Source organism: Electrophorus electricus, chromosome 20 (genome assembly GCF_041902795.1).
Source record: "Electrophorus electricus isolate QZ-2024a chromosome 20, ASM4190279v1, whole genome shotgun sequence".
Lineage (NCBI taxonomy): Eukaryota > Metazoa > Chordata > Actinopteri > Gymnotiformes > Gymnotidae > Electrophorus > Electrophorus electricus.
The window spans coordinates 1,255,356-1,270,920 of NC_137516.1; the positions used below are offsets into that span (position 1 = coordinate 1,255,356).

Consider the following 15,565-nt stretch of genomic DNA (forward strand, 5'->3'; position numbering starts at 1 on the left):
TCCAACAGTTACAATTGAGCTCTACATCCATTTCAACAGGATGAGGCCGTGTTGTGGCTACAGTGCAAGTGTGCATGGACCTCTCTCTGGTTGTACAGCCACAGAGATGCTTCCTGTCTGCACCATCCTGCCCCGGGACATCACCTGCACACCCAACGGAGATTGTGTTCACAAACGCCTTCCAAAACAGCATGTCCAACAGGACAAGAAATTGGGGGGGCGGGAGTCCAAGTTAAAATCAGATTTCTGGAGACCAATATGCTGCAAGTTTGCAAATGGTGACCTGACAGTAGATCGTACCATGTAGAAGAAATCTAGGGAGAGTTGGGTTGGTTCCAGTGCATTGCCCTGTATGATGTACTGAACCAGTGCTGTAGCATGTCCATTACACCTGAACACCTCCAGCGGGCGCTGCAGTGCCAGGAAACTTCTGCTTTGGGAGTAGAAGGGCTGAACCAACAGGTAAGCAAAGAGGTAGTTTGGTGTTCTCATGTTGGCCATATTTCCAAGTGGTTTCTTTTCCTCAAGATATTGGGCCTATTATGAGGAGAAAGAAAAGGGACACATTTAGAAGGGTCAGACAAGGCAAGACATTGATTATGCTTGTAACACTTACAAGAACCCTTTCCAACAAAAGGCGGACTTCACAGACCTCAAGAGAGACGGATTGTGAACCCCATGAACGCGTGTCTAAGGAGAAGGGGGCGACACCGTTGCCATCGGTAACCAACTTCCAGCTTGCGTTTTTGTTCCCAGCATAATTCACAACCAGATACACCGATTCATTCTTCATAGGAGCGGAGTCTGGACCAGTGGCTTTAATCTAAGACGGATTTAAAAAACACCCCCCACCAAACCAACCGTCTGAAACTTGTGCTACATGTTGACCCCTAAACAGCACACAGTTCACGCCAGGTATTGCAAACCATTAAAAAAAAGGACCAGTAATTACCTTTCCTTTGTAGGTCAACCCAAGCCTGAACGTATCCGGAGCGTCCACAAAGGTGAGAGTGACGATGTCACTTGTAACAGTAGAGCTTCCAGACCCCGACAGGACCACTCCTGTGGTTGAAACACACACCTCTTTCAAACAAATGTCTGCATTCACTTGGACCATTTTGCAAGTAAAGAAAACCTTTTCAAATATTCAGTCACTTATTTTTAAAGCCATTAAGGGGTCAGAGAGTGGGAAAACCTCACCTGTCCCATATTCCTCCAGTTCAGCATCAACATTAATAATGTCTTCATATCGTGTATCATTCAGTGCAAAGTCACTCAGGTCAACGATGTAGGACCCGCAGCCTGTCCTGTCAGTCTAGAGTAAATATGGACCAGACAGAGTTCAGAAACACTGTAGAACAATTACTGCCCAAGAAAATACCCAAACAGATCGTTCAGGTACCTTTTCCCTCATATGAAATTTCGCCAATGATTCTTCACATTATACCTAGAAGTCTCAGCTTCTGTACTAAACCCATTTTAACACATGGCCACCTCCATGGGGCATAAACTGCTTCACTTGAGGACTACAAAGCAATCTGAGGAAGTCTCAATACTTATGAAGGGAGCTTTCCTTTCTTTTGTACGATTTGCTACTTTTTGGTGGCAAAAGTCTCTTTAAAAACAATGAAGGTTAAATGACTAGACGTTTCTTAGAAGCTTCTCAATACCATCTGCAGGAACAGGTGACCAAGTGGACCAACCTTCATGGTAAAAGTTCTACAGATGTCTGGGAGCTGTGCAGGGCCTGGCGCAAACCACCAGTATCCGTAACTTCTGCGGCAGACCACGGCAGTCGCAGACCCCATCACTGGTTTCCCATAAGTATACCTACAGCCAGGGTGGAGGTTGTGGAGTAAGGAATACATAATGTTGCGCCAGGTGGTTCAGTCTCAAGGTTTAAATGGCTCTTACTTTGCACACACTTTGAGCGTGACCTTAGTGTCCAGAACGGTTATGACCGGAGGAAGCTCTATGGTTACTTCAAACTTTGGCAGCACTATGGGGGAGGGGTTTCAAAATATTAAACCCACATCAAACCTTTGCCTTACTTCATTAAAGAATTCTTAAGATGAGCCCCTCAAGACAAGTTAAACATACTGTCCCAAACACTGATCATTAAATCCCAACTGAAAACCGTGCTGCGCCTGACCATATTTCTTGATTTCAAAGTCTTGCGTGATTGGTTCATTCCCCTCATTCCAGGCAGTGATGACATAGAATCCCTCTGCAGCCTCGGGGCTTACGGGATACGACAGATCCAGGAAGCCGCTGGATGTGGACATGTTCAGCCACTGACCAATACGGTTGGAGTTGGGGTCCTACAGACAGCAGCAGCATGCAATGATCCTCAAATATACTATGAGCAAAGAATTTCCATAGCAACCAGGACACAGTTCCAGAATCAGTAAATACATACAGAGTGATGATGCATATTGCACACTTCATACCTGCAGCTCCACTGTTGAGAACTGAGAGAGAGAGAGAGAGAGAGAGAGACACACTTCACATCAGTGGCATACACTGCTGCAACAGTCCTTTTATTTTATGGAACAACTTGAAAAACTGCACATTTCACTCCCTTACCATCCCATTGTAGGTGAGGAAGTTGGAATCCAGAGACACTATCCGGATTTTCACTGTAGAGAGAAAGACAGCATCAATACTGCTGACCCTCCAAACACTCAGAAAGAGACCGGTTTAGATCCATGGCTGTCGAGTTCCCCCTGCACCTCCTTTAGGAAACCCCAGTCCAAAACCACCAACAATACCTGTCTGTCCTGGTTTGTACAAGGGTTTGTCTGTTGCAATGATGGTCAGCTGAGCAGGAGGTTTTATGAGGATCTTTGTTGTCCCATTTAGGAATGTAGTTTTCCCTTTTACCTCAAAGACAATGGATGCTTCTGTATCTATGCTTACAGCAGGAACCTGTTTAATGAAGAAAGAAACTAGCAAAGTGAACCCAGAAAACCTCTTCTAATCTGATGTGCAGATACAGAGGGTCTCTGATATTCCTCAATCACCCACATGTGTGCTTGTACAAGCAACTTACACAGAGAACATGTTCAAAAAACAGACCAAAACTACAAAAGGAATGAGAGATGTAAACTGGGATAAAATTGGGACACAAGCCAAGTCAAAAGACCTTTCTAGTAAAGGCTCCATTTTCACATGGGGCTCTGCTTGATAAAAACCAGTTTCTTTGTGGCTTTAATATGTTGTAGACAGTGAGGGTACGGACCTTAAAGGAAACACACTGGTAGTGGTCTTGGCTTACAACAGTCTGGCTCAGAAGAGTCTTGCTGGTTTGCCCGTGTTCCAGAGTCACATGTAACAATAAGCTTTTTTGGGCGGTGTGGACATGGACACACAGTGTCTCAGTACTGCCCCCTACAGGCTGGGAATTGGCAGTCAACAGGTAAATCCTGAAGGGGAACAGAGATAAAACCAGTTGACATACGGTTGATTAGAAAGACCTAAGTCCACACTGCCCGTCCATGGAAACCATTAAATAGGCCTCCAATTTTTGTATAGCAACTTGCATAATATCTGTATTATTGTCATCATCCAATTACTCATGAAACCTGGCACAAGTGAAAAATACAGCAAAACTGAGAATTGGGGGGGTTTTTTGTTTTGTTTTTGTGGCATGCATTTTAATCCATCATGTTGGCCCAAAGTAAACAAATAGGCAATCCTATAAATAATACATACAAATTTAGAGACCTACAGCTTACTTTAAACCAACAAATACTACCACAAATGTAACAAACACAGATATGAGAGAAAGAATAAACACTCATACGTGTCATTAGAGAAAAAGGCAACAGCCCTGTGGAGGAGCAGAAGCACAGTGGCAAACACCACGGAGAGCTGCATCCTGACCGCAACTCCACCACCACCAGACAATCAGACCGCCTGGGAGCTCATGCTATAAATAATAAGCCCCTCCCCTTCACGGGGGAAAAGTCTTTGAGCCCTGCCCTAGCTACTGCGCCACTTATCAAATAACCTATCAGTTCGGTCAAAGTTTGAGTTAATTGGGTTGGAGCATTTAGCGTCACTCTCACAGCCTATCCACGACTGAATTTCTCCTCAATGTTGTCATTCAATGACAAAAAACCCAAATCTACTAAACCAAATCTATTTAATGAGGTACTGATGAGGCGATCTCCTAAACCAAATCGGTTTAACGAGCAATGTGCGAGACGGGTGGAGCGCATACTAATATGCACGAAGGCTTCGATGAAACGAGTCGTTTCACCACATGTTGATTTCTGAACTATTTCTGAGTCAAAACAGTAGTATTGTGTTTTTTAAAGATGAATGAATTTGTTTTAGTCAAGGTCTGAAAACATTATCTTTTTTTGTTCTTTTGTTATAAATGTTCTATGTGATAATGTTTGATAGCAGTAGCTCAGTGGTCGAGGTTACTTGTAAATGGAACATTGCTGGTTCACTGCCAAATTGCCTCTGTTGGGCCCCTGAGCAAGGCCCTTAACTCGCCATTGCTCAAGCTGTACTCAGTCATAATTGTAAGTTGCTTTGGATAAAAGTGTCAGCTAAATATATCTGTTGGCCCTTAGAATTGTTCTTTTTACTCAAACACATACAAAACTAGAGAAAGTGATTATTTTGCAGATTGTTTTGTCAGTTTGTGTGTGTTGTTCTTTTGTTATCCTTTTCAGTTCTTCACTTGTGTTAATAAGAATAACTAGGTAAGGCTCTCTCAGTAAGTGTTTAGAGAATATGGACTAATACAAAGTCGGTTGCTTTGTCATGTCGCTCCTGCGCTGTTACGATTCATTTGTCGAACTTGTTCGGAGTCATGTTTTAATGGTTATGTATTCATACTTAAAAACTCAGAGTAAATTGTTGGCTGATTATAGAAAGGAAATCTTATTCCTTTTTCAACATATTGCATTTCGAACAATTAGTTTGGGCTTTTTAATCCAAGATTGATGTCTAATTACTGTCCATGAGTCCCAGCGGTTCATATTTTAATTTTAAAATGGCCAAATTTTAGCGCTTTAGGACATTTTGTGTTATTCGCATATAAGCTATATCGAATTATTTATATATATATATATTATAAATACACACACACACACACACACACACACACACACTAATATTTCATTGGACCATCTTTAGCTTTGATTACGGCACGCATTCGCTGTGGCATCATTTCCACAAGCTGCTGCAAAGTCACAATATTTATTTCTGTCCAAAGTTGCATTAATTTTTCCCCAAGATCTTGTATTGATGATGGGAGATTTGGAGCATTGCGCCAAGTCATCTTGGAATATGCCCGTGCCATCAGGGAAGAAAAAAAATGCATTGATGGAATAACCTGGTCGTTCAGTATATTCGGGTAGTCAGCTGACCTCATTCTTTGGGCCCATAACGTTGCTGAACCTAGACCTGACCAACTGCAGCAACCCCAGATCATAGCACTGCCCCCACAGGCTTGTACGGTAGGCACTAGGAGTGATGGGTGCATCACTTCAGCCGCCTCTCTTCTCACCGTGATGCTCCCATCACTCTGGAACAGGGTAAATCTGGACTCATCAGACCACATGACTTTCTTCCATTGCTCCAGGGTCCAATCTTTATGTTCCCTAGCAAACTGAAGCCGTTTTTGCCGGTCAGAATCACGGACAAGTGGTTTTCTTAAGGCTACGCAGCTGTTTAGTCCCAATGCCTTGAGTTCCCTTTGCATTGTGCATGTGGAAATGCTCTTACTTTCACTATTAAACATGTTGTTTTGCTACGATTTGATTTCACCACACGTTTAAGTGATCGCCGATCACGATCATTCGAGATTTTATTTCGACCGCATTCCTTCCTCGAAGATGATGTTTCCCCACTGTCCTTCCACTTTTTAACAATGCGTTGGACAGCTCTTAACCCGATTTGCTTAGTTTCAGCAATCTCCTTAGAGGTTTTCTCTGCTTGATGCATGCCATGAATTTGACCCTTCTGAAACAGATTAGCATCTTTTCCACGACCACAGGATGTGTCTTTTGACATGGTTGTTTAACAAATGAGAAGCTACTCACTGCATCAGTTAGGGTTAAATAGCTTGCTGCCAGCTGAAACATACTCACCCATGTAGTAATTATCCAATGGGAGACTCTTACCTATTTGGCCAGGCAGTGTGGGTGTGGGTGGGTGTATTGCACAATTTTGGTAAATATAGAATATGATGTAAGGTGACATGATGTTTTAATATTTGTTGATCTCCTTAATTTTAGTTGTGATGTGGGATAATATGTTTGTATTTTGTGGAGTCACGTTTTGTTCCCGCCATGAGAGTTTCCTGTTTCTATGAAATTGTGATGTAGAATTTTATGGCAGGGTTTAACTAGGTGTGGAAATTGTAGTTTATCACGAATTGTACTGCTGAAGTGGTTTATGCACATATGTGATGGTGTCCACGTTAAATGTCTGTGAAGCCCTTTGTGCTTGAAACTCACAACCAGACTTTCTGCTCATTATATTTAATCTTATGGTTCTTAAATTGTATTAATAAACCTGTAGTTTGTCCTGGCACTGGTGGTGTTGCTTTTTTAAAAGGCCTAAAGTGGTACCTGTTAAATGTATAAATAACCATACATCTCTGTGCTTTGCTCTAAAAACATTTCTGCTTTTGGTAAGTTGTCCTAATGTTGCCTCATTTCGTCCCTCCACAGCCGCTTTCTCTGCCAGTATTTCAGACCACTGTGCACAAGGACTTGCTAGCATTCATAAGCAAGATTCAAAATATGATGCAGTAAGTCTGACGCAGCTATCTACATACATGTCAATATTTCCAAACGTATCTGCAGACCTTTGGAAGGAATTTACCCGCAGTGTTAGTGTAGACCAACAGACCATATGCAAATCATTTCTGAAGTATTTTTAGGCTCCATTTCCACTGCAAGTGTTGGACAGACTGCTCTTAAAGGTATACGTCATTATGGAGCGACGACACACTACGTCAGAGATCTGCGGCGACAGGTTCAGAAGAGACGTCGCAGCGCGTGTATCCAGTGACGTCCTTGTTCTCCACGTGCTGTGTGGGACGTAAGCTGATTCCTTACTGTTTATTCTAGTGAAGAGTACATGTTAAGACATTGGCAAGGTTTGGTTCACTTATTACTGAGAACTGACTGTTGTAAACCCGTTACGGGAGCCTACTGAGTTGCTAATTCTACACTGTTATTATTCTGCACTAATCACGTCACTTCTCACTAGCAATGTTGTAAAGCCATACTAGTGTGGAGTGAAGTGCTAGTTGGGATGTGCGCGATATATATGACGTGTTAGTTGGCGTAGAAGTGTTCAGCTCTACGTCCAGCTCGTTCTAGAACCTCGCATGTAATAATAGAGGAGCACTAGTGCTTCCCCCCTAGAGAGCGCTGTTGGACCACCTCAGTACGGTATATTCATATTGTACAGGAAATGAACTGAATGTATTACTGTAGACGAGTGCCTAGTATTCATAAAGAGGCAATGATTATTGGAATGTTTTTCTGTTCCAGACCATACGTCACTCTTCATTCTCCATACCTCAAATGCACAGCCAGCTGCCTGTAATGTACAAGCCTGAGTCCGTATATTAATGTACCAGTGAAAATGCTGGTGTGTGAATGAGCCTGATGTGTTGCATTGTTCAATATCACCACTAACATTCCAGTGGTCTGACAGACACTTCAAAGGAGGACAAATCACGCCTTAGGACCTGCCTTGCTCTACAGTCCACTTACCTCTATTGAACAGTAAGGAAAGCCTATTTTAGATTAGTGATTTGTACTCAAAACTAGCAGAGAACACAACATTAATGATAGTACACACACACACACATGAATCTGAAGAAATATCAGATCAGGTTTGAGAGTTTTAATGACCACAGAACAGACAAAAGGTGAGGTCTGTCCCCCCCCCCCCATAGGGAACAAGGCTCTTGGGAGGAGAATTTGAAAACACAAAGGTGAACAGCTGATAGCAATTCCAGCCCCCTGCTACCACCAGTCTGTGCTGAACATTGGGAATAAGTGAGACCGTCGAGTCTAGGGGATCTGTAGACCAGAGTTGCAAGACAATAGATTGTGAACATGTGATGAACCAGTCTCAGTATAGAGGAGAAACAAACACACAAAGAACAACAAAAGCCTTCTACAGGTGTTGCCAACCACTACAGCGTTGTCCTAGTTCAACAAGTGCCACAACCACCACCTAAATGTATACATAGAGCAAAGGCCAAACGCACTGCAGAGTCTGTTTGGCTAGTGTTCCCTTCACATTTTACACACCATTGTTGAACAGAAACCAAGCAGAGACAGCAGTGTTGGCAACACATTTTATTTAAGAAAGCAGGATTATTTTGAAAAGAACCAAGAACAGGTTCAGCATCATTTTTGCTGAACAGCATTAGCCTGAGCCCTAGTGCTTGACCATCCCACTGAACTGGGTAGGAAGCAATTGGGGTTTACTGTGATGGTAGTAGGAGTGACCAGGCAAGTCCTGAGTGAAGCTGTAGCTGGTTGAACCACTGGACACACTTGATGGGGAACCAGTGTAGGATAAGTGCACGTCAGAGGATTGCTGGGCCACATTAAAATCCACAGCAAATGCTGGTTGGCTTACACCTGCCTGCATCACAGCATTCTGTCCCCAGCCACTAGAGCAAGTGCCAAGATGCCCTTTGAACAACCCATAGATGCTGGATTGTATTGGTTGAAGGTTACAATGTGGGATCGAGTTTGGGGAGGATTTGGGACCCCCTTCTGGGACTGGTCAGTGTGCAATGCAGTCTGCCAGCTCAATGTCTGCCATATGCTCCCAACCTAAGAATGAAGGGACCTATGGGAGCTGCCTTGTTGCGTAGCATCACCGCCAGACTGTTGGCTACTAGATGTTAAGCCTCCCATGAGGGAGGTCATACCAGAACCAGCACTGGAGCCCTGCATTTGGGACTGGGCAGTCTGTAGTGCAGACTTTTGGCTAGTGGACTGCCACATACCTGCACCCAGCACAGGTTCAGTCTGTATTGAAGCATGGTCATAACTAGAGGGCTGCCAGGTTACTACACTGTGGGTAAGCACAGGTCCATAAGAGCTGCTGCTTTTCTCTGCACATCACCAGCTGACTGCTGGAGCTCAAGTGGGAACTCACCCTCTGCATTTGAGACTGACCAGCCTGCTGTGCAGACTGCCAGCCAGTGGTCTGCCCTGTGCCTGCACCCTGGACTGGCAGGGTAGCTGCCCATAGTAGCTGCTTTTGTGGATCACCACCAGACTGTTGGCTAGCAGAGACATTCAAACTCACACTGCAGCCCTGCGATATGCCAGTCTGTGTTGCAAATGGGTGGTTTGATGTCCACCATCTACTTCCAACCTGTGAAGGACCAGACCCATGAGAGCTGCCATGTTGCACTGCATCCTTGGCAGCCTGTTGGCTAGTAGAGGTCACACAAGACCTCAGCCTGGAACCCTCCAGCTGGGTCTGGGCAGTCTGTACTGAAGGCTGGTCATGGCTAGATGTATGCCAAGCACTTCCAACCTGAGGAAGGGCCTCCATAAGAGCCACTGCTTTGTGCAATATTCCTGGAAGACTGTTGGCTAGTAGAGGTCAAGCCAGAACCCACACTGGAGCCCTGCATTTGAAACTGGGCAGGTTGCATTGCAGACTTCCAGCCAGTGGTCTGCCCTGTGCCGGCAGAGGGCCATAGTAGCTGCTTTTTTGTGGATCACCCCCACCAGACTGTTGGCTTGTAGAGGCAATAGAAGAATGAGCACTGGATCCCTGCATCTGCAACTGGCCATCCATTTGCAAACTGAAGGAGCAGCCCCATGACAGCTGCCATGTTGTTCCGTATCCTTGACCGGCTGTCGGCTAGTAGTGGTTACACCAAAACGCGTCTGGACGTCAGCTGTGTGTAGCTTTGAGATTGAGGGAAGGGAACATGAGGAGGTTGGAGCTTCTTTAAAGGATGGTATGTTGGGTGGCCTGAGGATGGGGCCCTGTAGTCTCCCTGATGGGTGGGAGCAGATTGAACAGACACAGCGTGCGTCCTTGAACCAGTATACTGACTCGGGAAACCTTGAGCACTGGATACAGAGTCCAAGCTGCCAGCAGACCCCTGATGCCAGACACCTTGTTGAAAAAGGCTACTGGAAGTCTGGAGGGTGCCGAGGGCACGATTAGCACTCTGCCCCTGAAACTGAGTTTCACCACTACCAGAAGAGTCCTGCAGTTGGGGTTGGGTTACAAGTCCAGGAAGTTGCTGGCCACCTTGGAACACAGACTGGTAATACCCAGCACTGCCACTTGCAGTCTGAGCACTTGAATCCATTTGACTTCTGGAAGCATTCCTTGACCATCCACCCGGAGTCTGACCGGGTTCCGGGCCTTGCCGAGGAAACACAGAGCTACTTTGCTTGGATGCAACACTGGAAGGAGAGCCCTCCATCTTGGTCAGATAAGGTAGGTAGTCGACTTCTTGGGGCTGAGCCACAGAAGCTGATGTCGCTACACCATACCAGTGTGGTGCAGATTTTTTATTCCACACTTCAAGGGGATGAACAGAGCAGAGAGATTGCTTAAATTCCTGAACGTGGACATGAAGCATCACTAGCTGTGGCTTGATCTGAACACTTTCTTACCACCAAGCCCCTCTGCATCCCTCAGCAGAAATACAACAGTGAGGAGTAACCAAAGCCTACAAGACAAAAGGACATTTAAACATGAAAATAATCTGCAGTCTTAAACATACACAAGGTAACACCACACGACTACCTTCTGCTCCATCACAGACAGGGGAATCCCCAATACCCAGCTTCATACACCAACCTTTCTCACTGGGAGAAGCACAGACAGACATAAGCTCCCTTCCTGTCTGGATTCCTTTTAAGTTTCTCATTAAAGATAGCTGATAAGAATCACCTGTTGAAACTCTTTTCAGCCATTATCTTACCAATTTAAGGAACCTATGAGTGAGGAGCAAGAGCTAGAAATAGTTGGTGATATTAAGCATAACAGTAATGTTGCTGTAGTACTAGAGGTTGCATTAATTGTACAGGCCTTAATGTTCATTTTTGGTTTGTTTGTTTCCTTTTCACATGGGTGGAATTGAGTTTGGCTGTTTGTTTGTCAAACATTCAAATCCAGCAAATATCCATTTCACACTTTATTTTTGTTTGGAAATAGTTTAGATGTAGGCTTCAGTTATGATTAAAACAACATGGATGTTGATTCTCAAAACCTCCTAACATCCTTTTCAGATAAAATTTTATTTTGCCTTTCCATGACAATGTCTTACACTGACCTTATCAATGTATTTCACCGACCTTATCAATGTCTCATGCTGACCTTATCAATGTCAGAGACATGGTGTGGACATGTTTACTGACTAAACAGAGACATGGTGTGGACATGTTTACTCACTAAACAGAGATAAGCATGTAGAAGTGCTCTGTATATTTTAAAGGACCAGGGACCTGATAGAGATCTGGTGGGGGGGGGGCATACCATACAGTTCTGGGTTTGTGGTGGTTCCGCTGAATTATGAACCTTTATAAATCTGTTAACCCTTCATATATCCCTATGATGTACAGTCTACATGGGATTTTTCGCTAGCAGCACACACTATGCCATGTCCCTTTAAAAAGCTGAACAAAGATGGCAGACATCATTGCTGTCACCAAACCGTCTCCCCACTGACTGTGTACATGACACTTCTTATCACACTCTGTGTACATTCCTGTTATTGACACCATTACCCATATACCCCACTGCAAAACCAAATCCAGCGTATGAGAAATGGCACTGTAGAGATGGATGGATGGATGGATGGATGGATGGATGGATGGATGGATAGATAGATAGATAGATAGATAGATAGATGTGGTGTGGTTTACACATTAGATCAGTAGTAAACAATGGTGTAAAAGTAGAAAACGTGAATGCAACATAAACAAAATTAACAATTAATAATCATAGTTTATAAAAATAAATATAAAATAGAATAATTATGCAAATTATGCACAGAATCATATGAAAATGAAGAATGTGAGTAATTGTGCAGTGTGGTGTTCTGTCATCGACCACAGAATAATCTTAGGACTCAAAGTCAGAGCGTTTATTTATTTTGTCATCAGTGTGTAGAGAAAGGGTTAGCAAAATTTTAACTTGACATAAAATTTTAAATCACTTGTTTTTTAAATTTTTCAAAAACTTTTGTTTCTGTATACCTAAGGAAGGAAAATGGCATGTAAACTCTCTGAGACATTAAAGAGGAAATATCAGTACTACAGGACCTGATGTCTCATGTAGCATTGTTGAGCTAATCCAGGCTCTATAAATGCTAAACTAATGCTGTGAACAGCCAAACTCAGGAGTTTCAGAGTTTCTTCAGCACATCCCACCAAACAAAACAAAGTTAATGGCATAAAGTTTAGTCAGCCGTTGTTCCAGGATATTTACAGTCACATCGGTGGGCTTCTGGTTGCTGTTGGGGGCAAGATAGCCTCCAGAACTGATGCTCTGGTTGTTGTTGTCAGGGCAACAGTAAGCGCTCCAGAAGTGGCTGGGTGCATTCATGCTGTTATTGACAAGGATCTTTGTGTTGCCAGTGCTTGGTACCACACCGGTGACCACGTAGGCTCTGTTCTGAGAGCACTTGGATCTGAAGATTTCCACTACATCACTCTCCATCTTTCTCCACTGGCCCCGGTTAAAAGAGGGGTTTTGGGGGGCGGCATTGGTGAGGGTGAAGGTGGAGTTCTTCACACAGCTCTGTGTGTTTGTGTGGAAGACCGGGTACAGATGACCCTTATCGTAGCCACTGTTCACGTAACCTTCATTCAGGGCTTGGTTGTTTCCTCTAGGAGGTTTGGGGGAGTGTGCTGCTGGTGTCAGGTTGCATGTCAGGACCCTTGTTCTGATCGTCAAGCTGGGGGAACAAAGAGAATATGAAAAACGATAAAGAAAGAAACAAAGAAGGAAGGATGGAAGGATGGAACCTTGGGTTGATATTTTGGGGTGTTTTATGTGATCTGTTCCCTTGTTATAATTAAACACCTTTTCTTAGTTATTACAAAGAGAAAGGAAACCACATTATGTTTGAAACATTATTGCATAAATGTAATTGCATTTCCATGTGTTTATTACCTACGTTACAAAGAAAACATCACATAAGTAACACCTAATTATTAAAACACATACTGTGTACGGATCTTAACACATGAATTTTAGACAAACTTACCTGAGGTTCAATGTACCACACATCCGTTCTGTTACATGGAGCACGACCTACGTACTCATACACCAAGTACACTGGAATTCTGTTTGCTGTGTCATAAACTGTTGCAAATTCAGACATCTTCTGATTAGCTTGTCTCTGACAAATCTGCCTGTACCGATTCCCTGGAAATACAGTCAGAGGAGTACATTGTCCATTTGGTTTGGCAAAAAATTGTGGGCAGTCTTTGGAAAAATCCAGCACAACCTCACCTACAACTACTGAACTGTCTACAAAAAGCAACAGCACTAGACCGATTTTCATGATTAAAAATCAACCAAGACAGAAGTGAGAAACGCTGTTTGTGGTTGTGAGCCCACCAGTCTGTCACTCCTGACTGAGTGGACTTGGCTGGTATTTATTTACATCTGCAGAAGGGGAAGTGTGCTGTGGGAGGGGCTTGATGGACTATCCAGACTACATTTACATATTCATACAATATAGACCGAATTTAAATAGGCACTTTCCACTTAAAAACATGAATATTTACACTTTATCAACAAAGACAATCTGCTCTGATAGCTCCAACAGTCTGTAAACCCAACACACAAGGACACACACTAGAGAAGGGTCATCATAAACACACACACACACTAGAGAAGGGTCATCATAAACACACACACACACTAGAGAAGGATCATCATAAACACACACACACACACACACACACACTAGAGAAGGGTCATCATAAACACACACACACACACACGCACACACACTAGAGAAGGGTCATCATAAACACACACACACACACACAATAGAGAAGGGTTATCATAAACACACACACACACACACTAGAGAAGGGTCATCATAAACACACACACACACACACACACACACTAGAGAAGGGTCATCATAAACACACACACACACACACACACTAGAGAAGGGTCATCATAAAAACACACACACACACACACTAGAGAAGGGTCATCATAAACACACGCACACACACACACACACACTAGAGAAGGGTCATCATAAAAACACACACACACACACACACACACACACACACTAGAGAAGGGTCATCATAAACACACGCACACACACACACACACTAGAGAAGGGTCATCATAAAAACACACACACACACACAAACACACACACACACACACACACACACACACACTAGAGAAGGGTCATCATAAAAACACACACACACACACAAACACACACACACACACACACACACACTATCATAAATACCGCCCCACTCCAGTACCAAATAGCATGTGTTTCTGTGTTGCCCTGCTGAGACAGGAACAGATAATGCTACTAAGACCTTATTGGACAAGTTTGGTCACCAAGATCACCTCAGACCTCTGCCTGCTCTTCAACTCTCATTTGTCAGTTTCTTATCATTTTTGTTGCTAGGAGTCTCATTAGCATATTGTTACCATGTGTAGTTTGTTGTTGTATAGGTCATTTCTAGTGCATGTCTCAAATAGTCCAGCAGGGCTCTTCACCAATTACATTTTAAGAGAAATATTCCTTTTGTCCTTAACTCTGTCTCTGTGGTTCCACCGTCTGCCTCGCCTGGGTCTGGTTGATCTTCCTTCATGGTCGTGGGGTACTTTTCTCCGAATGAGTGACACTGAGTGTCAGAGACACTGAGAAGCACACACACTTTATTCAGAGATACATGAGAATATATAGATGACAAAGCTCAATAGCTTCCCCCTTATCCGATCTTCTCAAGGGGCAGACTAACAGGAGACTAAATGGAATCCAGAGGCTGAGGAAGCTTTCAGGAAAATAAAGGTTGCTTTCACATCTGCCCCAGTCTTACATCAACCAGACCAGTCTGTTCCCTTCCAAGTAGCGGTAGATCCCTCTGAAGTAGGGTGGGAGCAATACTTTCTCAGAGACAAGCCTCACCACCCAAATTATATCCTTGCACTTTCTTCTCCAGAAAACTCCAACCGGCTGAAAGGAATTATGATGTTGGCAATTGTGAACTGCTAGCAATTAAGACGGCATTGGAACTGTGAAGACACTGCCTCGAGGGAGCACAGCATCCTTTTGTTGTTCTTACTGATCATAAGAACTTGGAGAACTTAAGGTCTGCTAAGAGACTGACCACCCAGCAGGAAAGATGTATCCTCTTCTTTTCATGCTTTCGCTTCTCTGTCTCTTATATACCAAGAACAAAAAGGCTGATGCGCTGTCTCGCCTATATGACAAGGAGGAGAGACCAGAGAGAACTGAAAACATCTTGCCTGTTTCTAAGCTCCCGTTAGGTGGGGTTTTCCCTGCTCTAAATCACTGGTTCCAAAC

General features: G+C 43.7%; 2 protein-coding genes across 2 annotated transcripts; both read right to left on the bottom strand.

Moving 5' to 3' along the window:
* Nucleotides 1–57: 57 nt before the first annotated feature.
* Nucleotides 58–9,302, bottom strand: LOC145652706 (alpha-2-macroglobulin-like protein 1). Its single transcript, XM_081703830.1, has 12 exons — nucleotides 9,160–9,302; nucleotides 3,242–3,425; nucleotides 2,772–2,928; nucleotides 2,587–2,639; nucleotides 2,451–2,471; nucleotides 2,153–2,321; nucleotides 1,915–1,999; nucleotides 1,704–1,830; nucleotides 1,201–1,315; nucleotides 953–1,062; nucleotides 301–537; nucleotides 58–144 (listed from the first exon to the last, which is right to left on the bottom strand). The coding sequence occupies exons 1-12, from the start codon at nucleotides 9,300–9,302 to the stop codon at nucleotides 58–60; spliced, it is 1,488 nt and encodes a 495-aa protein (XP_081559956.1).
* A 2,812-nt stretch (nucleotides 9,303–12,114) lies between these two features.
* LOC145652677 (endonuclease domain-containing 1 protein-like) lies at nucleotides 12,115–13,594 on the bottom strand. The gene is made up of 2 exons (XM_081703776.1): nucleotides 13,250–13,594; nucleotides 12,115–12,937 (listed from the first exon to the last, which is right to left on the bottom strand). Exons 1-2 carry the CDS (start codon nucleotides 13,270–13,272, stop codon nucleotides 12,397–12,399), a joined length of 564 nt encoding a protein of 187 aa, XP_081559902.1. The 5' UTR covers nucleotides 13,273–13,594; the 3' UTR covers nucleotides 12,115–12,396.
* Between the last annotated feature and the right edge of the window lie 1,971 nt (nucleotides 13,595–15,565).

Excerpts from the sequence above, each read along its gene's own strand:
- LOC145652706 (XM_081703830.1), bottom strand. The coding sequence starts at position 9,302 with ATGTCTCTGCTAGCCAACAGTCTGGTGGTGATCCACAAAAGCAGCTAC. Across the intron at positions 2,929-3,241 it reads ACCAGTGTGTTTCCTTTAAG|GTTCCTGCTGTAAGCATAGA; the intron begins GTCCGTACCCTC and ends TTCATTAAACAG. Across the intron at positions 1,831-1,914 it reads ACGCTCAAAGTGTGTGCAAA|GTATACTTATGGGAAACCAG; the intron begins GTAAGAGCCATT and ends CCCTGGCTGTAG.
- LOC145652677 (XM_081703776.1), bottom strand. The coding sequence starts at position 13,272 with ATGTGTGGTACATTGAACCTCAG. Across the intron at positions 12,938-13,249 it reads TGTGGTACATTGAACCTCAG|CTTGACGATCAGAACAAGGG; the intron begins GTAAGTTTGTCT and ends TTGTTCCCCCAG.